Consider the following 25,556-nt stretch of genomic DNA (forward strand, 5'->3'; position numbering starts at 1 on the left):
AGCAGCAGCAGGCAGCTGTTTTTAACAAGAAAACTCCAATAGCCTACACCAGCTGTACGCTATCTGTCAAAACGGCGGAAAACGGCCGCCAGACAAAGTGACAAGTCATTTAAATACTTGTTGTTTCCTCAATTATCACATTTTTATTACGAAATTAACGAGAAGTCTCTGGACTGACTCATACAAGTCAGGCCAGGTCTTCCTTTGACCTAACTATACTATAATGCTGTAATCTGAATGATAGTATAGTATAGTTGCTGGGGAAATCACACTCCAGCAGCTGCCTCAGGATCTTTACACAAGTTGCTGTCCAGGTGAACATCCTCCATTTTAACACCTGACAGTGAAACATCGCCAACTCTCTCTGTGAGCCGCTTGACCTTTTTGCCTCACGGATTGCCAAGTTCATGTCAAACCACAATGGGCGTTGACAGCTAAAACTGATTTTCTCATTTCTCATCGAGCCTCCAGAATCTTTACTGGTGAGTGACATTTTTGTAAGTAAAACATGCGCCCAAATGTAATGAAACAGGTATCTGTAACTTTGGGGGGGCGTTGATTGCGTGAATGATCACATTTTACACGTGTGCACCTGCTCATGAACGGATGGCATCCATCAAGATGAAACAAGCTTATTTACGACGGTTAAGAGAGTTTGCTGAGTCTGAGTTGGTGCACTCGTACAAGCAAACCTCCAAAAAAAGTAAGAGGTTTAGGATAAGATTACAGAAAATATTTTGTATTTCAAACTTTTGCATTGTTGGTCATTTTAGTATCAGATCATTTTCTACTGTTTTCATCGCTGCTTAGTGCTTTTCACAGTTGCGAATACACAGAACTACGTAGTTTATCTTCCTTTGAAAAATAGCATTTTGTGAATTATACTTATATTTGATTTGAGTTTTTTGAGGCAAACTTTCAATTCATCAATTTTGGAAAATTGCCATGAGTTGGATCTCTGCTTTCATATCTTCAATAATCCTCACTTTAACATAAGAAGTAATACATTCTCTCTGATAGTATCAATCCACTGAGTTAACAATACTAAGAATGTTCCTCTGCACTATAATTCAATTCACTGTGGTTAAGATCAAACATCCCTTCTTTGTCTAATGATAAAACCTTCACGTTGTAATTGCAAACTGTGTGTTCGTCTTGCTGATGTACGAAGCTCAAACTGCTCAAGCATTTAATCTGTGTGGTGCCACTTTGGCTCTGAATCATTCATTTGCCACCCAACAAATGGCTCCCCTGCTCACCAGACTGTGCTCTGGATGCCTGGAGTTTATGTTACACTCCAAGATGTTGACACATTTCATCATTTGAGTTGGTACCAGGGATGGAAAATATTACGATGCCTGGCAGGCTAACTGCAGGATGTTGCTCACCACCCACCAACTTTTTGATCCAAAGTGCTTTTTGTATCCGGTTGGACAAAGAGCTGGAATATATGTCAGAGCTATTTTCAGTGTCAAACACGACATCTTCGAGCCAACCGCTGCACCAAGCATGAATCTTAATAATTAATGCGTTTCACCCAGGATCTCTTGTTCCACCAGTTTCACATTGTAATGACATTTCTCCCTTTAATTGCTCAGTGCCTGGTGACATTGTTTCTTACTCCGAGGAGCTCCCCTGCTCTCTCCGGCGGATGCTCAAGAGCCAATCAGGTTCTGGCTTTTCATTTGTGTTTTATCAAATGTTTGCTTTGTGTGTGGCTAAGGAGTTGTGGTGTTCAATTAGCAAGATGTTTCGTGGACCGTGAGGCTTAACAATGTAGTTTAGAAGTGGAAATAGTGGAAATAAAAGGCGGAATGAAAAAAAGCAAAGCAACGAGAGAGAGCTAAAGTGTGCATGTGTGCGTGCAGGCAGAGTGTGCACGCTAGACAGATTTGGATAATGTTTCAATAAGCTCCGGGCGACTCTTTGTGCACTTTGCAGCTACAGGTCATAAAATATCCCATTCTCTGAGCAGCAACAATGGGCATCACCTTCACTCCTCATCTCGCCCTTCATCTAGCCTCCTACTGTAGCTCTCCCTACCTTCTCATTAAAGTGAGCCGAGCACAATTTCATAACATTTTAATAGCTGTGAGCTGAGTCAGGCACCTAAGCTCTGACGCACAACAATTAGAGTTTCTCTTTATGTGATATAATCACTAATGTGCGTAGAGTAGCAGAGTGCTGCTTACAAAGGGGAAAATACTTTTAAAGGTAAACTTTATGACCCTAAATAAACATGAAATGAGTCATGTCATCAGATTACTGTGTGCCACACAATGGTTAAATCATTAGCCTGATTGAGAAAATACATTATACGAATGTGACAGGCAATCAATAGATACGTAATCACTCAGAGCATGCTAATAAAGGTGGTCAATAATGATGACACACGCTCAGTCGAATGTAAAACAATTATTTCCAGTCACTGTTGGTAAAATACATCATGAGAAAATCAAAGGTCCAAAGCCATTAGGGCAGGAGGGGAAGCACTGTTACACCATAGACTGTATAAAATAGGTTACAACCAACAAACTGTCAGGAGGAGCTCAAATGCACATTTTAATCAATACAGAGTGAGTATTGTGTTAAAGTTATTAATGGCTGATCATTAATAACTTTAACACAATACCCACACAGCTTATGTCTACTAACTAATGGACCTATAAGAACAGATACATCTGTATAAAGTCTGATATTTTAGGGATATTTGGCTTTCAATATGATAAAAAAAAAAAAGAAAACTAATGTATTGCAATGTATTTGTGTTTTCTCAGTCTAAGATAAGACATAACGTACTGTAACATTTATAATAGTTTTATCAAGTTTGACTGGTTTTAATAAGAAAAAAATCCAGTAACTACACGTTTGTTTTTGATGCCAAACACACTTGCTGATTGTCAATCCGTGACATGTTGAGGGGTTTCATGAACAATGAAGAAAGATAATGGCAGGTTGGAGTTAGCAGAACGGCTCGAGAAAAAGACCTAATTTTATCAACTGTAGGAGTCAAAGATCCAAATTTTCTTGTGCAAATTAAGCCTGTGAAAAGGTGAGAGCCAAGGTAGCTAATATGACGCACTAACTTAAACGAGTATCTCTGTAAAAGATGAACCAGGCCCTCCAGTGCATATGAGAAAATGGTTCTTCTAATTAACTTCTGTAACACAGAACCTGGTATCTGTGGCGCAGCAAATTGATTTAGCAGCAGGGCCCATAAACGCTCTGCAGCATGCAATAATTATCACAGCAAATCTCTGTCTGATCAAGTTATTTTTGTCTATAACTGAGTAGTAAAACCACCCCCTATTTCTTTTCCGTTTAATTTTGCTAGATTATCCCAGTTAGTTAATCCTAGGGTTAGTAGTTGGCCCAAATTCAAATTAGCTGCATTGCTATAGTTAGCTGTTGACCTTCCAAAAAGATCAGTGCCATGTTGGTATTTTTGTCTAGTTTAACATTTTGGGCAAGACACATCCGATAATTTTCAGAGAGTGAGAAGATTGATATCACTCTATGTGTTAAGTCGGGATGGAGTTAGCCTAGGTTAGCATGTTGTCGTGTTGCCAAATGAAGTAAATTTTGGTCTCTACAGGTTGAACAAAGTATGAGATGCAGTGTGTTAATTAGTGAGCTTTAGAGTTATTGGTCTGTGTTTAGTTTTTCCCCACTTTGGGCAGAGCCAGGCTAACGTTAGCTGTTTACCCATGCTTTCAGTCGTTAAGCTAGGCTAACCATGTTCTGTCTCCAGAGGCCTGTACTACGAAGCTAGATTTGGCGTTAACGAGGTAACTTCAGGTTCACCCAGGGTGTTGTGTATCACGACGGTGGATCACTTGTTACCGGGTTAAATCGCCATGGTAATTTATGCTGAACACCAAACCTGCTCGGGAACAGGTTATGTTGGAGATTAGAGATCAACCGGTGTAAAAGCACCGCCTACTGACCAATCAATACTTGATTGATAACAGCGTCACCGTTCTTAGAAGATCAGGTGATTTTGTGCCTGACTGATGGGGACGTGATATTGATATTGAAGCGTTTTTGATTTACGCATTAACAGCGTTGGATATTTTTTTTGCCAGCTTTCCTTCCTGTTTTAGGAATCAGCGACTGTATCGCATTTTCTGTACCGTGTCTGTGTTCTTCATATTTATGTAGAATTATAGTTTGCTCTTCTTATGTAAGATATGCAGCTCTGGTAGATGTTTGCGATTGGTCATGCTGTGCAAACACCACCTCTTTTATGTGAACGCGCACACCGCTGGATTGGGAAACCCTGGGTTGATTGAACTAGTTGTTGACCACCGTCGTGACACAGGTAATGCGGGACCGCCGTTGTTAGGTTAGGTGAAGCCGGGAAACTGAAAGAGATCTAGGGCATGTTGATCTGGATTCGTAGTACAGGCCTCAGATCTCTATTTAATGCAGAGATGTGAGATTAATGTCAATCTTCTCCTCTCACTCATGGAAAGAAAGCAAATAAATATTTACCCAAAATATGAATGGCCTTTCATTATAATTTGATTTCCTTTTATACATGTGTTTGCCTCTTAGCTAACCTGAGCTGCTAACAGCTATTGTTTTTAGCTGCACTTTTTGAAGTTTAAGTAAGCTTACTAATTTTCCAAGCCTCCAAAAGCAGTTGATAAAAACCACTAAATGTTTGAAAGATTATGGATAATATCTGAAGTTATGAAGTTTTATATATGAGGTCCGCCTCATTTACTGACCTCGGTAGTCCGTAGCATAGGCTACTTTCCTACAACTGGTGCTGCATCCACACACCTAATATGTGATCCTGTCAGGGTGCATGCAGCTTCTGCAGCTCTTAGAGGTGCTGACAAAGTCCAGAAAATCCATATCAATAAATAATAAAGACTGAATTTAAGCAAAACAAACTTAATTGAATGTTAAATATCAAATATGCAAGAAGCCAAATATTGGAAGCATAAACAGATCATTAATACACTTACTTGGCCTCAATTTGTTTCCCTCAGACTCAACCAAGAAGCTGAAGGATGTGCTCCAGGAGTTCCATGGAGATGGTGTGTTAGCTAAATACAATCCAGAGGAGGTATGTACAGTTTATATTCTATTACATAACAGTTTATATTCTATTGAATTCAACTGTGGTAAAAAAAAATAGACATCATACTTGTTTTTACAAAAATAGAAAAGCGGGATTTTTATGCAATAAATGAGTTTGATTTTAAACACATACTGTAGCTGCAGACGATTAAACATAAAACTATTTCATATGCGTTTGTTTATGTGTCATGTACATTTTCAATTCCTCTGCACACTTCACACATTTTTCAAGAATATTTTTACAGAGCTGAACTGTAAGCAGCCATTTAGCATTCAAAGTAATTGTATATCCCCATAGTAACAGTATTTCAAGGTTGGCATTTTGTATTCAGCTTTGAAGGTTGTGTGGTAGTGTTGATGGGGTTTGGAAAAGAAATATTTTTCACTACATATAACATTATTCACATATACACACAAACATACAAAAATAATGGATTCCCAATATGTTTTTTGGGAAAAGGGAGTAAATAATTACCAGGATCTCAATTCACAGTAATCAATACAATGTGTTTGATCCACTATGCATGTATTATTAATTGTTGCATGTTATAATACCCTTAATGTAATGGAGGGTAATCAACTAAAGACCTATACATTCACAGACATCTCTTTGTGGTTTTTACATGCACATGTGTAATACGGACATTAAGCACATTTAACCGCATGATTCATCCATGAACATATTGGCTTTCTTTCTTTCTACAATGCTGCGGCTTTAGAAACAGGACATCCTCAGCCAGGTATTTGCTATCTCTCTCTTGTTTTGCTAAATGCTTACATAGTTTCTAGCTGAATTAACTCAACATTCTTCTTCCATTTTAACTGTTTTTTTAAAGTTGCACTGTACAGCACCTTGTAACCATGGTTATGAAAGTTGCTTTATAAATAAACGTTGCATACTTACTGTTGTTCTGACGCAGTGGTGAAGTAATAATAAAAGTTTTTAATGAGAAACTAAATTAAGGGCACTTCACAGAGGATATGCAGCTATTTACAGGGAAATATTACTCATCCAAAATGTGTTTGTTGAACTGGTAATAACGGTGTTCATTAGCAAAATGTAAGACAACATTAACAACTCGCAGATTCAACCAATCAGCCAGCCAAACAATCAAAAGCATGGACAAAGCTGTGAGCCTAAATGGATAGTAGAAAAGACCACAGCACGTACACAGAACGCAAAGGTAAAAGCTGCAAAAACATTGAAAGCACTCTAAAATAGATCTTCACCGCCCACAGCACAAACAACATTTGAGGCATCTTTCTGAGTGCAGAAATCTGCAACATGAATTCTGCAACATTTTCACAAACAATCCCAGATTTCCCCCTACAAAAGTGAAACATACCAACATGCTCTCTGCATATTGAAAATCAACTTTGTTTCCTTAAAGCCTTTAAGAAGATGACTGCAGCTCACCACGACAAACAACACACTCTATTTCTGTCCGTGTTTTTTCAGGAGATTGACTTTGAGGGCTTCAAGGTCTTCATGCAGACGTTCCTGGAGAGCGAACTCCCCGAAGAGTTCTGTCAACACCTCTTCATGACGTTTAGCAACAAGGGACCCAAACCCAGTCCCTCATCTTCTGACAAACCCAGAGTCTCTGGTAAGTGTAGAAAATGAAGTCTTTATCATGACAAACCCTCACGTTGTAAACACAGCGTGTTGGTGTTTTGTAGTTACTGATGCAACCAATTTGTCACTTATTGCAAGCCCTCACAGCATTCCTCAGTGACTCATTCTTGTCAATGCGCTACTTTACCTTCTTTGCTGTTGCTGATGTGTAAAAGCAGCACCATTTCTGTTTATCTGTTTTTGTGCCACCAGATAACAGATTTCCTGCCAAGTTCAGTTCGGTGGCACACAATGTAAACTGTAGTAAAGCGGCTGCCAATTGCCTTGGCAATTGAGTTTGTTTACAGCATTTATACTAATATCTTATTCTGGTGTGGTAATGAGTTGCTAATATTGAAGCCAGCATTCCCCAGCACTGACGCCTGGCTTCACACTTCTCTGACTGCCTGATAACTCAGGTGAATAATAAATCCTGACATCTACCTCATTTGACCTGTGATGTAATGGGTTTTAGATATCAGCATCCTTGGACACTTGGTTGTGTTTTAGGCAATAAGAGCTTTTAACATTTTGTCCAATGCCGGCCTCTGATGAAAGCACATAAAATTAGCGGTCATGTTACAAGTGTCTTTGCATGAATAGATGATTTTGGAAATGGGACACAAGGAAGGCCTGAAAACAAAATGATCATATCTCTCAAAGGCACATGAAAACAATCTTGGAGGTGAGGATTCCTCAAATACCTATACGCAAAACTAAAGCAAGTGTTTATATTTAGCTGAATGGAAATGGATCATACATGACTAAATGCTTGTGTAGGTAAAATTAGTATCGCCTGAGTCATTAAACTGAGAGTTCCATCGTCGGAGATGCCTGGCAAGTTATCAATAATTCTAACATATTGTAGGTTTCTTGCAAACACAGTAATCTTGTGTAATTTTTGCTCATTAGTTTGATAACTGCTGCAGGCTTAATGAGCTACAGCTGAGCATGTAGTGTTCAAACAAACCGAGTAGACGTTGATCCAGGAAAAGCACAGAAACATTAACTGAAATAATGGAATTGCCTTTTTTAATGCTTTTTTGTGTGCATTTACTCAGGGGTTACTACAGCAGAGATTGCCTTGTCTTTGAACAGCAGGATTAAAAGACTGTATTATAAAATAATGTTCCCCAGTTGCTGGCAGCACTCAGTGGCAGGAAATTGAAGAAACTTCCTTGAAGGGATTGAGCGGTACTGAAGCACATTTGCAGTAGTCTATATCCACGACGTTCCACTGGCATTCCAAGCTCTGGTTGATATACAGTATGAGGACTATGGTTAACTGCTCCTCAGACCTCTGCAGGGTAAATCCAGACAGCTAGCTAGACTATCTGTCCAATCTGAGTTTTCTGTTGCACGACTAAAACAACTTTTGAACGTACACATGTTCCACCAAAACAAGTTCCTTCCCGAGGCTATTTTGCAGCGGCACCATGGCCGCGTCCACCGCTTAGCGCCGCCCATGACGATTGTAATTGATTTAAAGAACCGTATTTTCCGTACTATAAGGCGCACCGGATTATAAGCAAGGGGGTAAGCTTCGCTTCAGAACTCGAACCTCCGATGGCGCCATTTTGTTGTTACGTAGCATTCCGCTGACCGCCATTTTCTTTTTACGTCACTTGACTGCGAATAACTCACTCCTGTTTTTTTCTTTTACTTCATTTGTGCCGTTGGCATTATATATATGGCCGTTGCGTAGCTGGTATTCTTCTGCTACTGTGTGTGTAGTAATCTAGCTCATTAGTGCCTCAACTGGACTGGAGTGGTGGTGCTAGAATCAATCAGGAAATGAGCTACCTAGACCCTATCCCAAACGAGACCGAATGTAACCGTGCAACCTGCCGGCCCGCTCGACTCTAATGTAACCGTGCAACCGGCCGGCCGCTCGACTCTAATGTAACCATGCAACCGGCCGGCCGCTCGACTCTAATGTAACCATGCAACCGGCCGGCCGCTCGACTCTAATGTAACCGTGCAACCGGCGGCGCTCGACTCTAATGTAACCGTGCAACGGCGGCGCTCGACTCTAATGTAACCATGCAACGGCCGGCCGCTCGACTCTAATGTAACCATGCAACCGGCCGGCCGCTCGACTCTAATGTAACCATGCAACCGGCCGGCCGCTCGACTCTAATGTAACCATGCAACCGGCCGGCCGCTCGACTCTAATGTAACCATGCAACCGGCCGGCCGCTCGACTCTAATGTAACCATGCAACCAGCCGGCCGCTCGACTCTAATGTAACCGTGCAACCGGCCGGCCACTCGACTCTTATGTAATCAAGCGGTGTCTTGGTTCTCGGCAAGTTTGAGTTATTAACCGAGCCTTGTTTCTGGTGCATCTTAGAGGATTGTGTTCACGGCAATTCACACATTATTGATGGGGAAGTATAGTACATCACATACAAATACACGAATGTTATTTTGGTAGTTATGTTAAAGTGATTGTTCGGAGTAATTTCACCCTAGGGTCCTTTGCACCATGACCTCGAGCCAAATACCCCCCCAGAAGCTTTTTTCACCTGGGTCTAACATTGGGAGAGTTAGCGTAGAGTAGCGTTATCAGCTGAATAGCTTAGCGCAGGGGCTAATGGACCCAAGTTTGTATCTCGTAAATGACCCCACTAATAATGCCCACAATGATAGTAGAAATAGGTTATGCACTCATAAAACGATGGATTGGAAAGTTTGTAAGTACACCAGAAGTTTATGAACACTTGCCTGCTCTCTTCTGCTCTCTGTTGCTGCTGCTACCTGCAGTTAGACGAGTGCTTAGGGCCATCTACAAATTACTACACCGAAAAGAGATACAACAAAAATATTTATTAATTTAATGATTAAATAAGGTAATGTCTCCAAACTTACCTCAGTTATTACTTGTCTCCTGCTAGTTATACTACAGCATTTTTGTTGCATCTCTTTTCGGTGTTGTAATTTGTAGACAGCCCTAAGCACTCGTCTTACTGCCGGCAGCAGCAACAACAGAAGAGAGCAGAAGCCAGCAGGCAAGTGTTATTTAAATAAACTTCTGGTGTACCTACAAACTTTCCAATCCATCGTTTTATGAGTACATAACCTATATGTACTAGTGTAGACCTTTGGTATCATTTCGGGCATTATTAGTGGGGTCATTTACGAGATACAAACGTGGGTCCATTAGCCCCTGCGCTAAGCTATTCAGCTGATAACGCTGCTACGCTAACTCTCCCATTTTTTGAGAAAATTAAAGGCTTTTAAGTGCGCTTTATAGTGCGGAAAATAAGGAAATGCCCTTCTTTTGCAGCGCTGTGGAGGAAGGTCTGGCAATGCGAGACTATGTGTGCAGTAAAAAGTGAGGTTGCTAAGTGCAACTCAAGTTAAACTTTTATTAAAGCAGTTCTTCACCTGCAGTGTAGCACTGAATAATATAATCTAGAGTTGGTTCATCATCATAAAAGCAAGTAATCCATTTATAAATCCATCATTTGGACCAATTTGATCAATTTAAGAATTTTAATTTGATTTAATTAACTTACGAAGTCATTATATTACACATTATATCCAGAAAGAATTTACATGCACAGCAAGTAAGTTTAATTACACCGACACACAAAAGACTGTGACACCTTGATATTTGCTTGACAAGCATGAAAGTGACAAGCAACTTTCTATTTTTTTATATCTTCATCTTGGTGAAAACTATTTAATGTATACATATGCATATTTTCATGAAAAGTAAGATACCCAAATATTCTATGCATTCACTGTAAATTGAATTTAGCAATCTAATATCGGACTAAAAGCTGCAAAGCCTAATGATTCGATGAAAATGCGGGTAAACTAAGGACATCAGCTCACACGATGCGTCCTCATGTAGAAGGTTCTCTTGTGTGCATTAAATATTTAATGCACATTATTTTCCGCCAATTGCCTCATAGAGCATGTGAAGTACTGAATCAGTGAGCCTGCTATACCCTCCCACCACCCCAGATCCTCATCTGAGTACAGATAGGAGAACTAACACATCCTGGCATTCACCATAAACTGCTGCCATCTGCACACCAGAGCCTCTCTTTTTATAACATTATTAAAGGCTTTATTCCCCCACACAAGTACTTTTAGGAGCAAACAGCATAATTACTTGTTTGAGAGCAGAGTTTATGGCTGCTGTAGCCGGATCTATATTGTACACTGACTTTATGCATAGATTACCATGTGGTGCACGCCAAGGTTTTCAGAAGTTTGCTGGCTTTTACCATCTCATAAATTAGAAATAACTGCTCACTTTCCGAAATTTAGTGTAGTAGTAGTATATATTTATACTCCATATCGTTGTCATAGATGTTAGGCCAATCTTCCTTCCATCCATCCATCCATTTTCCAACACTTACATCCTTCTCCTTAGCCATGTCCTCCAGCTGTTCCTGGGGGATCCTGAGGCATTTTCAGGCGGGGTGCAATACATAATCCTTATCGCACCAGCGTGTTCTGGTTCTGCCATTGGGTCTCCTCCCAGTTGGAGATGCCTGATTAACCAACGCAAAGAAGAAGCAGCTCTACCACGAGCTCCTTTCAGTTGTTTGAGCTCCCCAAGGTGTTTCTGAGGAAGAACCCCAGCCAACCACCCGGTGAAAAAACAAACAAATTTTAGTTGCTTTTATCCACTTATCCATTTATTGTCATTCTTGTCCTGATTACCCAAAGCTCATGACCGTAACTTAGGGCTGGAAAGTAGATTGACCACTAAATCCACACCTACGCCTTCAGTCTCAGCTCCCCTCTTCACCATAACGGTCTGCACTGTTTATAGATGCAAAACACTTGCAAAAGCACCCAAAATAAAACTTGCATTCTTATTGTCATGGTCATGTCAACCATTCCTACAATACCCAGTATTCTCTGCAGTTCACCGTGTGTTGTGGCCTGGAACACAGAATGATGGTAGAACATCCAGGTTATTTGTTGTGTAATTGCCACATTGGTCACGAGAGGGTTAAAATTGTTGCAAATTGTCAATATGTAACTCTATACCAATTTACTTTGGATTTTAATTGCCTTAAATTACTAACTTTGGCTGACATATAGCATCCATGCTTGTTTGTTTTCAGGCACTTCGTTAGTGCCCAATCTGATATATATGAGTTTTCAGAAAAATCCTAGTTCCCTAATCGGAATTACAACTAAAATTTTAAATTAGAAAAGTTAGAAGCAGGTAATTACCATAACACCCATCCCAGCTAGGACTGCTAGTCTAATGTTTTAGCATGCCAGCATATGTAAGTGCTACCTTGTTCGTGAGAAAGAGAAAAAACATTTGCGTACTGCATGTACCACTGGACTGGAGGTGCTGGCAACTGCAAGATTGTAATTCCCTTGAATTATTTTCAATGTGTTTTGCTATTTTGCCATTGCTAATTGCCATTGCTAATTGCTATACAGTACAACTGTTTTTCCATATTCAAGTCATTTAAGGCCTGTTGCATGTTTTCATAAGCCTGATGAAGCGCTTGCTCTTGTCCATGTTAATAAAAACATCCTTGAATATATTGGAATGGGTTGAGTTTGCAATCTCTATACCACAAATACTTTGTGATACCTTGTGTAGGTCTTACATTACATTACATGTCTTTTAGCTTTTATCCAAAGCGAACTTACAATTACAAATGTGAGAACACAGTATTTCATATACCAAAGAGCAAACCGAGTGGCCACAGTGCCACTGAAAACACTGCATGTGGTATTGAGCTAGAAACTTGATTTGATTGCTGACAACTAGCTGGTTGGCCAGTTATATCTGCTAACCAGAGTGGGGAATTGATAGCGGCAGCGTTAATGACTTTACATCATGTATTGATATTTACTGTGCTTTTTTTTTTTTTTTTTTTTTTTTAAACCAATGAGATAAGGTTGAAACACTGTAGTAGAGTATAGATGTTTAATCCATTTAAATCACTTGCAGGAATACAAGATCTTTGATAAAAGGCTTAAACTGGACTATTTGTTTGTTCTGCTTGTGTTGAACTGGACACCACCCACCATTGATCAATCTGACTGTTTGACTAATGTCAGGCCAGCTTGTTGTTGGGCTAACATTTAAAGTGTCCTGGGGGATGTTTTGACCTTTCATCTCCATCTCCCTCCAGGGTTGAAGCTGATCAAAGGCAACGCAACCCCTCTGAAGACGGCCGCACTGCCCCAACCTCTGGATACGGTGCAGCTAAAGGACATTGTGTGTTACCTGTCACTGCTTGAGGGCGGGCGTCCTGAGGACAAGCTTGAGTGTGAGTGTCCTCCCCAGATCACATAATTTGTGGCTTCTTTGTTCGTATACTTTATGCTCTACATATGTATTGTCCTGTTTTACGAGGACTTAAAGCAGTGACACACCAACCAACCAACCAAGACTAACCCGGAAATGACGAGAGGCATGAGCGTGACTAAGCCTCTCCAAATCTGACGGAAATCTTTTAAACTGACCTTTGTCTATCTGAAATGAAGACAGATTCAGCAACTGCATGGCCTATTTCTTGCTTTAAATTATTTTAGTAAAATATTCTGAACAAGCCGCCATGCCATGATGTCTGGCTTTGAGTTTCCGGAGAAACCAGACCCACGAGACGCGTTCGTCCAATCAGCTGCCGGTTTTAATTTTTTGGGCGACAATACAGATTAGCGCTGCTTGCTGTTATGGAGACGTATTACACGCTCAAGTCGGCGTCACTTCGGTGTGTTCTGAGGCACTATTTGGACCTCGGGGAGCCGACTGATCAGTCCGACTGCCTTTTCTGCTAACGGTCGGCCATCGGGTTACTGTGTCAGGGGCTTTAAAGGATGTACTTTTTACAAAAACGCCCTCTATTTATGATGATTTCTTCTTGCTGGATGATTATGATAAACTTAGTTGTGCTTCGAGAAAGGAACATTTTTTGTAGCAGATTCCATTTGCCAAGCTTGGGAGAGAGTTCATTAATAATGAACAGTAAAATAAAATGTTTGAACACTGCAACTGACATTTTGGGTTGGGCACTCTGGGTGCAAGGCACAAATATCAATCAAAATCAATCAATTGATATAGAACAAGCGTTTAAGACCCTCTTTACACTTGGTTTTAAAATGTGTCTTGTGATATCGAATCACAAGTGGACAGCGTGTTAGTGTGAACGACCACTAAGACACATTGGGATCCGATCTCTCAAACCACTTCGTCCCCAGTGGTCTGGGACACATTTGACCACATATCTTTTGTAGTGTAAACGCTAATGCGTCCTGATGCGTCGCCGACATCGACATAACAGAAAAATAACATCAATACAGTGGTGGTTGTTGTAGTTTGCCAACACTCTATATCTCGCCCATTTTACAACGTTAGATGAAGTCCATCGTTTTGCCTGTTGGAAGGAGATGCGTTGGACAGATATCTCAAGCTTTACCGACGCAACCGCTAACAAGACTGGCAAGAGTGTGGACGTAATAACTGTGCGCGGGGCCCTTTGACCTTCTAGCGGAAGTGACATAGTCAGTAACAAAATCCAAACACAAAAGGTCAGCTGGAGAAGCATGATAGGTGTGAACGGCAGTGTTTCTCAGCTGTCCACTGTGGTCGGATCACCGAAACCAAACAGGGCATACAACAAACGAATAAATAAAAAGAAAAAAGAAGGAAAATAATGGATAAAGTACACAACCAGCCAACTGAGCCACCAAGAGACAGAAGTAATGTCTCCAGGCAGTTTTTCAGGATCCATCACACTGAAGTCCAGTGAAAAAGACAAAGGGTAAGAGAGGACAAACCATGAATCTTTGCTCTGCTGCTTTGTGGGAAAATGCATCATGCCACAATAGGTAGCTGATCTTTCAAGTTTTAAATAACCATGGTAGCCTTTAACTGTCGCGGTAAGATAATCTAAGAGCTGCCTCTTGCCCTCTTTTTGTTTTAGGAAAAAGCCAAATATCCAGATTTAAGACTCATTCGGACTGGATTTATTTCTCTAAGGGAGGTGGGGTAGTTTTAGCATTACCTCTGATGGTCAGTGGTTTTAATCTCCTCATCTCACCCTGTAATATTAATCTGGTCCAAATGGGGTTTTAGACAATTGAGGTGTTACTGGATGGACAATAAATCAATAATATTTAAACTAAGATCTTTATCCTCACAGGAATCCTTCTTCTTTCTTTGCAACAACGCCCCACTTCTTATCTGTTTGATGTTTAATGTGAGAGATGAGACACGATGAAGAGTCCTGATTAGAGCTGAATTGATAACTAAGTCAATGACTAATGATTAGTCTCTAGACAGAAAATCAATCGGCGAAAAGTTACTAGTTGCAGTTTTTCAGATGTAGATTTTCTGCTTTTCTCTTTTGTATGTGATGGTGAACAAAATATCTTTTGGTTTTAGACTGTTAATAGGATAAAACAAGGGTGACCAGACGTCCTGGTTTGACCGGGACAGTCCCGATTTGACCGGGACAGTCCCGATTTTGAATTGCTTGTCCCGAGTCCCGACAAAAGCCTGTCGGGACGCTAAAATGTCCCGGTTTACACCAGGAGCGGCGTCAGCCGATTTTGCCGGGTCTTCAGTTCCGAATGTTTTGAGTGTAGCCCCGAAAGTAACTTTGTCCAGTTTATTCTTCCGAGGCGAATAGAACGGGCAGCTACGTGTGGGGTCTGACCATGCTGTATTTGTTGCCTATCACCTAGCAACCGTCTCTCCGTGAGGAAAGCTGTGAAAGCCGGGTGAAGTTCTCAGAGGAGTCCTAGACAAATCAGTCTAATACATTGATGCTATCAACACAAACACAAAGTTTAGGAGCACAATACTACTGATTTAGTTTGAAGTTCCTGTGATGTGATGTTTCCAGTCTACGGTACAGACTCAGACACACGGAGCTCTGAAGCAGACCTTTGGGTCTCTTAGTGTCCATTCTCTCTGTAAAATGCAGCGCAGCTTCAGGTTTATGGATGCGCTCAGCTGTGGACATGCTGCGGCAGATGTGTTGCGTTTGGGCTCCGTGTATTTCTATAGTAGTTTCGGTGTTCTACCTACTTCTCTAGCTAAACTCTTTGTCTCATTCAGAAACCAAACGGGGCTCTGTGTCGGTCTGAGATCTACCGTATCAGCAGAGCAATCACGTAATGCACAGCAGACTATGGTTATTTTCTGAAATATAGTGACTTTATTCTTGTAATAGCCTATAAGTTTATTTTTCTCAAAACAATCACGACTCCTACAAATCACAGAGAATACATATACTGTATTTTGAATGTGCACAAAGTTTTGAACATGAGCAGAAATCTTGCTCAAACACTTCTGAACTATTACAGTCAAGGGGTTTATTAATAAATTAAAATGAATTAATGTATCATTGAGGTGAATCATTTTCATATACACATTTAAGGAGGTTAGTTCCCCAACAAAAGACGCCAAATAGGAGGGAAGAGTAAATGATGCCTAGGCTACATGTGTCCTGACTCAGATATAATTAGAAAAGTCGATCCAAAGGAATATAAATAGTTGAAAGCAATACAGAATGCCTGAGAGCCTTACTGCAATATATTCCATTATGTTTTTATATTTGCACTGTAATATATGTTTCTCTTTAAATAAAGATATTTGCAGCATACATTGATTCAGAAAAAGGTAGACATAGGTGCATAAAATTCACCAGAATGCAGGAAAAACTTTCAATAAATCATTTTAATTACTTTGCTGTTATTGGAATAAATAACACTTTAATAAATCTCAACATAAATCTCACACTAAACTGAAAAAGGCTATTGCTGCAATTTTGTTAATTTCACATGTTGTTATTAGATGAGGAGCCTATGATCAAAATAATGAAGTTACTGTCTATGTCTGACCGAGGCTGGCACATGTTCACGTTAAAAAGTGTGTGCGTGCACGAGCACTACAGTACGTTCATGCGCAAAGTGTCCTGGTTTTAGCCCTAGGAAATCTGGTCACCCTATAAAACAAGCAATATCAATAGCAATAGGCTCTGAGAAATTGTGGTGGACATTTATTACCATTTCCTCACATTATCAGGACAAAACAATACATTTCTGAATCAGCAGGTTATTCAAAAATGAAAATAGTTGTTTGTTGCGGTTATAAATGAGGTGGAAGCTGTTAGCTGTCCATTCTTTTCTACATTGGGAAAAGTTTGTTTGTAGTCAGTTTAACTTACGGTTGCGTCGGTATCTGGTAATGCAGCGTCGAGCAGATCTACTGTTGCTATGGTTACCTGCAGTATTGCAGCATTGGAAACTCCTGCTTGTCTCGTCCTGTTACACTGCCAGCCAATCAGAAGCAAGTTTTGTCCATGGCTTTATTTACTATGAGAGATAATTTTCTGTAATTGTTGTAGAGATATTCTGACTAATCTGACCGGACATTGATAATGACCATCTAACATTACTCTTTAATCTGCATCAGTGCTGGGTCTGAGTCCGGAAAAACTCTTAACTGTGAATTACATCTCCCAGGCGCATAGGCGTAATTTACAGGGGGAATGGGAGGGGTAACAACCCCCCCCAATAATCAAATCTGGCCAGTGCAACCCCCCTAAAAACCTTTTATAATTTCCCTTACATAGACAAAGACATTTGCATAAATTGTTGCAGAAACATTCACCAGAATGCAGAAAATAAAGTGACCTTTGTAAAACAACCCCCCCAATGTTGAACCCAAAGTTACGCCCTTGCACAGAGGACTCGCAACACCTCTTTATCCCACATTTGGAGCCGTAATTGTCTCTGCATCAGGTACAAAAGAATAAAAGGACATGAATTAATGAGATCTATGAATCATTCATTTATTAATCTGATAGTCTATGTTGACCTTAGTTCTCCACTTAGCTTTAACTCAACAATTTGATTATTTATGTCTGTTTCTCCAGCCCTCCTGTCTGCGAGGTTAACATGACATCAGTCTGAACAAGCACAATGCCCTGATAATACAGAGTGCTTATAGTAGCCTCTTCTCAAGCTAATGGTAAACAGATACAGGGTTTTCTATGAGAAATGCAACATTGTATGTCCTATTGATATTTATTTGACATTTAAATATTTTCCAGGTATCTTCTTCTTTCTGTATCTCAGTCTCTTTGTGTGTGTTTTTCTCTCAGCTTTTTATTAAAGTCAGAGTTTTCTCTGGTGTATTAATTGGCTACAAAGCACATTCAATCCATCATTGGTGTCATCTTATTCTTTCCCCCTGGTGAAAACTAATACCTGAAATAAGCTCTTTCAGTTTACAGCCAAAGTTAGTATCCATTTTGATTCAATCATCAAACTTTCTACTCTTTTTTTTTTCTGCTTCATCACTCTTATTATCTTTTCAGCTCCCATAAAGCTTCTCCGCTGGGATGCTTGATGCCTCATGGTCGCAGTTTATTGACATGTCTTCCCACATCTCTTAATTGCATTTATCACATCAAAGTTACATTGCTTAATTGGAAATATTTTCTCTGTGTTGATGTAATTCTCATCCATCTGCTGAATTATTGAGTAGAGTAGCACTCATTAAGCACAAAGAAGACTAAATAATTCAACTGATGCTGCCTGTGTGTGAGCACATCATGGATTTAACTATGGATGATGTCTTATGAGCTCTTTCTCTCCCTCTGCCTGCATCCCAGTCTCTCTCCAACTCTGTGAGCCACACTGTTGTCATTTCTCAGGTGGATGCTTCCCTCTGCTGGTTAGTTTAAGAACCGCTCTGGTTTCAATGAGGCTTGTTTCTGAGCTGATGGTTTTCTTTCGTCAGGAGGATCATTTAAAACGAGCAAATTTTTGCAAGCTTGCACTGTCTGCAAAAAACATTTGTTAATCATTTAAAAAGACTCTTGCTCCAATGCAGTTTCCCTTGTTTCCTTTTTTTTTTTTTTTTTTTTTGTAAAACGAGTAACAGTATCTCCATTGAAACGACAGAGAATAAGGGCAAATCCAGCCCTCGATTCAAGACATTTCTTCAAACATTGTGGTTTGTGTTATAAATGAGAAATGTATTAAAGAAATGTCTTTTTTTTTGTGATTAACAATTTTTTATTTTCATTTTTTAACATCGCCACCCACCAGTATCAATCACCAATCTGGCAACCAATCCAACTGTTTATATCACTTATTATATTATTATAACGCCGCCACCCTAGCCATCTCACAAGCCCACTCCTGGATTGACGGCACCCCTTCAATCTTCCATCCTCTTAAAATAATAAATGTATTTTTTTAACGCTTTAATGTCCTGTTAAGATTATCTTACTTGATATTTTTTTAACCAACGTAAGGTGTCACTGAGAAATCTCAGTAGAGATTTGCTTGAACACATTTATGGAGGATGATATGTTTGTGTTAAGCAGCCATAACTGATTTCAACAAATCTGTCTTGTCAAGCTCATAAATGGGTTTTCATACAGTTAATAAAAGTTTACAAAACAACTGGAAATTGAAAATGAAAGGATGTGAGATGTCTGAGAACAAAATAAGATGCATCTTGAAAAGTAATTGGGTTAAATGGCAAAATGAAATAGGAAACTAATGAGCACAAAAAGAGGAAATCCACAAAGATTTGAACAGTTAACCAGAATAATCCAACAGGTATTATCATAGTGTTATATCAATCTAGAAAGACTTCACATTTATACTAATATTCTGTCAATAGTTCACTGTACCAAAATCCATTTTGATAATCATGAGTTTATATTTAACTACCAAGTGAGTAAATACTAAATACAGACAGTCAGTTGGCTTTTACTTGTGAACATGTTTGCATTGTTGGTTGTTTCCAACTTTCCTGAAACACAAAGACATCAGCCCTAAAATGAAGTCTAAAACCAGCCTCTGAATTGTGATATGAGTTGTCTTCTTATCAATGTTCTCTTGATAGCAATTTGTGTACAAATATTGGAATACTGTCTAATAAAATATGGCCGCAGTTTATCCCAATCAATTTCAGGATCTCTTAATTAGAACCCATCAGAAGATTACTGGTTTTCCCTGAAACTAATTTTGGAACTTTCTTATTCAAATTCATAAACAATTTCAGTTTGATTCAATACAACTTACTTAAACCCTGCAGAGACAATGTTATGTCTTATATTTCATCTCAGTTCTAAGGGAAATTGTAAATCTCTTCCTAAAATGATTTTCTTTTTTTCTTTTTCTTTTAGATTTAGGTGATTCAGAAGTTTTCTTTTTCTTTCATGAGTCATAGTCACGGAGAAAACTGTCCAACCCATTTGTTTTTCATCATCTTTAGCACTTCATTACCTCCTGTGGGACCTTTTTGGGTCCCCACAATCACCTCCTTTTGACCCCCCCAAAGACCACACCCCCTCAGGAAACTGGCACTTAGCTACTCATAAGTGGCCTGATGAACCGCCATTTGACGTCAACCCGCCCTATGCTGCACCTCGACTGCACTCATATGGTAGGCCCGTGGGTGGGGGCGGGGCAGCGGTGGGTTGGAGCACCTCTTAAGTATAGACATTTGTAAGGATATGATCTGCAGCCGGGTCACGTATTTGTTTTGTCACGATTCTGTTACGTTCAGACGCATCACCGTGACGTAAGAGGAAGAGCCAATCTCCGCTGTGATGTGGGAGCTGTCTGTTTCCATGGCGACACCTTTGAGTGGTAATTGGGGGACACTTAAAGTTGCAACAATCAGATGCTCCCAACTGCCGAGATTCAGGTTTAGCTTTGTATTTGCATGCAGTGAGGTACACAGTGAAATAAATGGAGCAGCGAGTGCTCTGGCCTCTGCTGCCAATAACTGCGTTTAATGTTCACTTCAAAGGATGGGAAGGGTGGAGAGTGCAGGGTGTGAATGCTATAGCTTGACATTTAGTTTTTTTTTTTTCTCTCCACAGTTATGTTTCGCCTCTATGACACTGATGGAAATGGGTCTTTGGACAGCTCGGTAAATATTTCTCCTCTTTAAGAACATCTTCCCCCTGAAATTCTTTGTTCAAAAAGGTGGAATTGAAGCTGATCGCACCCACAGATATGTTGCTCAAGTCTTTTTTACTGTTTAAATATTTCAAAATCACTAATAAGTCTTTTCTAATGAGCTTTATTTGTATGTGTGTACTCAAGACACAAAGTACAGATATGAGAGGAGGTATAATCCTGTCTAACTAACAGTTATGCTTATTATCTGATGATTATATTCTAGATTAATCAATTAATCATTTGAATTATAAAATGTCAGCAAACCGTATAAGATGCCGATCAAAATGTCCTAAATCCTAAGGTATTGTCATCAAACTGTTTTATCTGACCATCAGTCACAACCCAAAGATATTCTGTTTCTTATCACAATGGAGGAGCTGAAACTAGTGTTTTCCTTCAACAATTATTTTAGCGATTAATCAATCACCAAAATTGCAGATTATTATTCTGTCAATCGGTCACTCGTATCAGCTCCATGTGTTTGTGTATTTTTTATTAAGCACAATATACAAAGTAGTTGTTGACTATACTAGTTGTTGTCAAGTTCAATATGAAACCTACACAATAAGACATGAGGACATGCGTAGTAATAATAATGGGTAATACTTTACTAAAGTGCTGTACCAATGTACAATTGTGAGGTACTTTACTTGACTCTTTCATTTCTGTCACCGTGTACTGTACTTCTGCTTCGCTGCAAATCAGAGGGGAGAATTGTTCTTTTTACTTCACTACATTTATTTCACAGCTACAGTAACTTTTAAGATCACATTTTATAGGTAAACAATTGATCAATTCATGAAATATACACACAGTAGGTATTGGTTAAATTACTATAAACTTCAAATACAGCTCTACCTTGACAACAATGGGCATTTTGCATAATAAGTAGTTGTATATTAAATGCTTTAGGTACATTGTCGTGGAAGTTTCCTTTGCAGCAGGGGGGTAGAGTTTTTCAGAGTTTAGTGAATTGAAATAAATGAGACAGACTGAGACTAGAACCAAGTTGGGTTTTTGTATTTTATTAAAAACATATATATATATATATTTGCAAATATAGGAGCAACATGATTTCACAAAAGGCTGCAGCCCAGTGTGGAGTCAGTTTCTCAAATGAGTGAACAGAAACACTAGGCTTATATGCATCTTCAGAGTGACAACACACACGAACTTGGATTATTATGACGCTACAATTCTTACAGGGTTTTAGGGTGACCTTGTAGCCCCTATCTGTTCAGACAAACAGTGCTCACATTATGTTCCAGACTGGACACCTCAGCAGTTTAAGCAGAAACTGAGATAAACTGTCTTTCAATAATGTGAGAGAATTAAAGTAGAAATAAAACATAAAGATATAAGGAATTATGCTTAAATCTAATTTTTCCCATTACAACATCTCTCTTAACTACTGTATGTACTGCATGTAAGTATATTAGGGGTAAATAATACAAATGTATTGGGCGTTGGTATATTTATGAATGAAAGCCCACTAGTTCTTATGAGTACATGCGTGGGAGGGGGTGGGGGGTTGGAATTAGAGGGGCAAGGGTGGAGTGGGTGGAGGGGTTTTGTAATGTATCCCATTATTAGGTTCCCATTATTGACTGGGAGAGGGAGAGCGAGGAAAAGAGGACAGAGAGCATACAAAAAAGCACATATTAATTTAGTGTGACCCAGATTTCAGAGAAAATAAAACGGTTGGTAATTTAAGTGTGAACTCTTGATTTCTTCTCAACATCTTAAATAAGTCCAAAGTGCATTATAGTGATTCAGTATCCCACTGGATAATAATATCACCCCTCTATCCCCCCCAAAAAAGGCAACCATTGTAATTAAACCATCAGCCTCAGTGCGCTTCCCACGCTGCCTTTGTTTTTCTCTACGCAACTCTTCTGTGCAAAAGAATGACATTCCCAACCTGTTATTACACGCCGTCTATCAGTCTATTCAGGCCAAAGACACTTAGCGACATCAGCTTGTAAGGCTGCAATATACAGAAAGGTAAATACAGTATTTTTGTGCCTGTAATTGACCGTCTGTGGTCTCACCGCAGGAGCTGGAGCACATTATCTCCCAGATGATGCATGTAGCCGAGTACCTGGAATGGGATGTGACCGAGCTGAAACCAGTAAGAGACATTTCACCTAGTCAAAAGAAAGGATTTGAATTTAATAGAAGCAACCCTCTTGGCTTGTTACCGGACACAGGATTGTTTTTCCCCACAATGATGACACTTCTGTGGCTGTACTTTAACACTAAATGATGACCCTGAAAGAAATTGAAGATGGGCCTGAAAATTCAGTATTACAATTAAGATTGTACACTTCTTATCTTGATGTCTGTCCTTGTTTTTACTGTAGATCCTCCAAGATATGATGCGGGAGATTGACTACGATCACGATGGCACAGTGTCACTGGGGGAGTGGATCCAGGGAGGCATGACCACCATCCCGCTGCTGGTCTTGCTGGGCCTGGAGACGGTGAGTCCACAGAGACACCACTTCCATTTTCTGGTGACACCGGCCTCTTGTAACACTCCTAGAAAGACATTTTTCGAATGGAAATTTCAGAGAAAAACTGGAGCACCTTAATTGATTTGCTTCAGGTTTTGACACTACTGTTTCTTTAACAGTCAAAATGAACAAAGGCAAAAATATCATACATGTATAGTCAACCTAAGATATACGTGTACATACTCAACTCGTGTGTAAACAATTGTTACCATATTCACATACTCAGTTTACCGTTTTAGCAACAAAGGCTGATGAGAAACATCATTATTTCTACAGGTTAGTTTTAAACAGAAATATTGGATAAATAAATTTTTTTTGCGCTACATGAAAAGTCAGGGGATCGCTAAAGTTATTCACAATTCATCCTGACTGCAGCACAAATGTATGAACCAAATGCCATGGCAATCCATTGAATATTTTTTGAGACATTTCACTCAAAAACACAAATGTCAACCTCTTGGTATCGCCAGATGAAGTCAGAGTTTGACTTTAGGATTGATCCTCCGGGCATCATGAACAGCTGTTTATAATGCCATTGCAATCCATCTTATAGTTCATGAGATATTTCAATGTGGAAGTGACAGACCAACATTTCATGCCATACTTAGAGCCTAGTGTGGCTAAAAAAGTAACACTACTCTTAAAGTAATCCAAGTCTAGGTTATCCATTTAAGGTTGCTTTCAGTGTCTAAACGTTTTACAAAAGCACATCTGCTGGACAGAAGAACATAAAAAATAAAGTCTGCACACTAGATAATGCTTCCATGATTGCCATTAGATAGGTTTAAAACATACCTGATGATGTCGTCTTGTGTGATTGTCTTGAGGTCTGATAGTTCAGTTCCTCGAACCATTTGGAGAAATATCACAGGAGGGAAATGTCTGAATTTCTCTCCTTGTTTAACAACTGCCACACTTTACTAACGTGTATTGTGTTTTAAAACTAAGGGGTAAAGTGTGATGCTGACGATAACGACGCTCTCTAACAGCTCACTATGAATGAGTGTAGTTCATACTGTCAGCTAGATTACTAAAATTTCAAATGGGAATGTATTTTTCCTTCTGGGCTGTGCTACTGCATGTTATAATCAGAAAAACACTATAGGCAGTGAATATAAACAAAAGACATTCCTCATTACTAATCCATTTTCTGCTATTCATAAATGATCTCAGCGGTTTCCTGAGAACAGCCTTACACGCGTGTGTATCCCCGCTGCTGCTGTGTGATCCCCAAACTAATAAGAGCGCCATCAGTTCTGCCTTCAGTTCGTCTTGCTTCCACTAGATGGAACCATTTGACCAGCTTCAGCAGAGATCCCTACCAAGTGTCATTTTTTATGAATGAATATTACTAAAAAGAGAAGACAAGAAAACATGTCCTCAGTCTTTTACTGCATTTGGAAAACACAGCTGGAAGAACCGAAGTAAAATACAGACACAAATAAAAATACAACTAGTGAGACAACCAACGAGCCAACTCAGTGAAATGATTAGCTGACGATTCTCCCACCAGAATACAAAATGATGTAATGAAGCAGTTAAATTAATCAAGTGAATCATTTGATGTGTTTCTGTGGCTGCAGAATGTTAAAGATGACGGGCAACACGTGTGGAGACTGAAGCACTTCAACAAGCCGGCCTACTGTAACCTGTGTCTCAACATGCTAATTGGACTAGGGAAGCAGGGACTGTGCTGCTCATGTGAGTAATTCACTTACCATTAAGGGTTCCACAGATACATTGATTTGCACGGACAGATAACATACAAACTCATCAACTGGGCCGGTGTTGTCTTTTCATGTGTTACAGTGACGATATTATGGATGTTATTCTGGGGTAACATTTACAGTGAATGCACCCATGCTAAAGTTGACTAAAAAGAGGAATAAAAAAATCATCTGGGATACTATGCATCCTGATAAAGTTCCCTTGGCCTTTGGAATTAAAATAGCCCCACATCATCAGATACCCTTCACCATATCTCGAGATTGGCATGGTTTTATTTCAGTTAGCCTGATAGCTGGTTTGATTTGCATTGAAAGATGATCTTATGGAAAGTACCCCATGCCAATCTCTAGGTATGGTGAAGGTTATGTGATGATGTGGGGCTAGGCCAAGGGAACTTTATCAGGATGCATAGTATCCTGGATCCATGAAATAACTGGCCTTTAAAAATAAAAATCTGCCTGCCTCTATGGGAATTTAACATAGGGGTGTCTATACTTATGCCCCCTGTATTTTAAGGAAGAACATTTATTTATTTACAATACATTATTCATTCACAAAGAAAATTGGTGTCCTTAAAGGTTGGATTTTTCCTCATTTATTTTAATTAAGGCATTAAGATCAATTTCCAACAGATGAGTTTTTATTCTTCTTTTTATTCAACTTTAGCAT

The 25,556-nt window shown here is 39.5% G+C and overlaps 1 protein-coding gene across 12 annotated transcripts in view; it reads left to right on the plus strand.

Moving 5' to 3' along the window:
• The window catches only part of dgkb (diacylglycerol kinase, beta), a 114,211-nt gene that overhangs the window by 24,516 nt on the left and 64,139 nt on the right, over positions 1-25,556 (plus strand). For all 12 annotated transcript variants that reach the window (XM_028580246.1, XM_028580251.1, XM_028580240.1 and 9 more), the window contains 7 exons: positions 5,001-5,077; positions 6,551-6,698; positions 12,834-12,971; positions 20,562-20,611; positions 22,700-22,774; positions 23,007-23,126; positions 24,743-24,860. In XM_028580246.1, coding sequence (XP_028436047.1) covers positions 5,001-5,077; positions 6,551-6,698; positions 12,834-12,971; positions 20,562-20,611; positions 22,700-22,774; positions 23,007-23,126; positions 24,743-24,860 — 726 coding nt within the window. The remainder of the gene's footprint in view (positions 1-5,000; positions 5,078-6,550; positions 6,699-12,833; positions 12,972-20,561; positions 20,612-22,699; positions 22,775-23,006; positions 23,127-24,742; positions 24,861-25,556) is intronic.

This window comes from Perca flavescens, chromosome 6, assembly GCF_004354835.1.
Source record: "Perca flavescens isolate YP-PL-M2 chromosome 6, PFLA_1.0, whole genome shotgun sequence".
Lineage (NCBI taxonomy): Eukaryota > Metazoa > Chordata > Actinopteri > Perciformes > Percidae > Perca > Perca flavescens.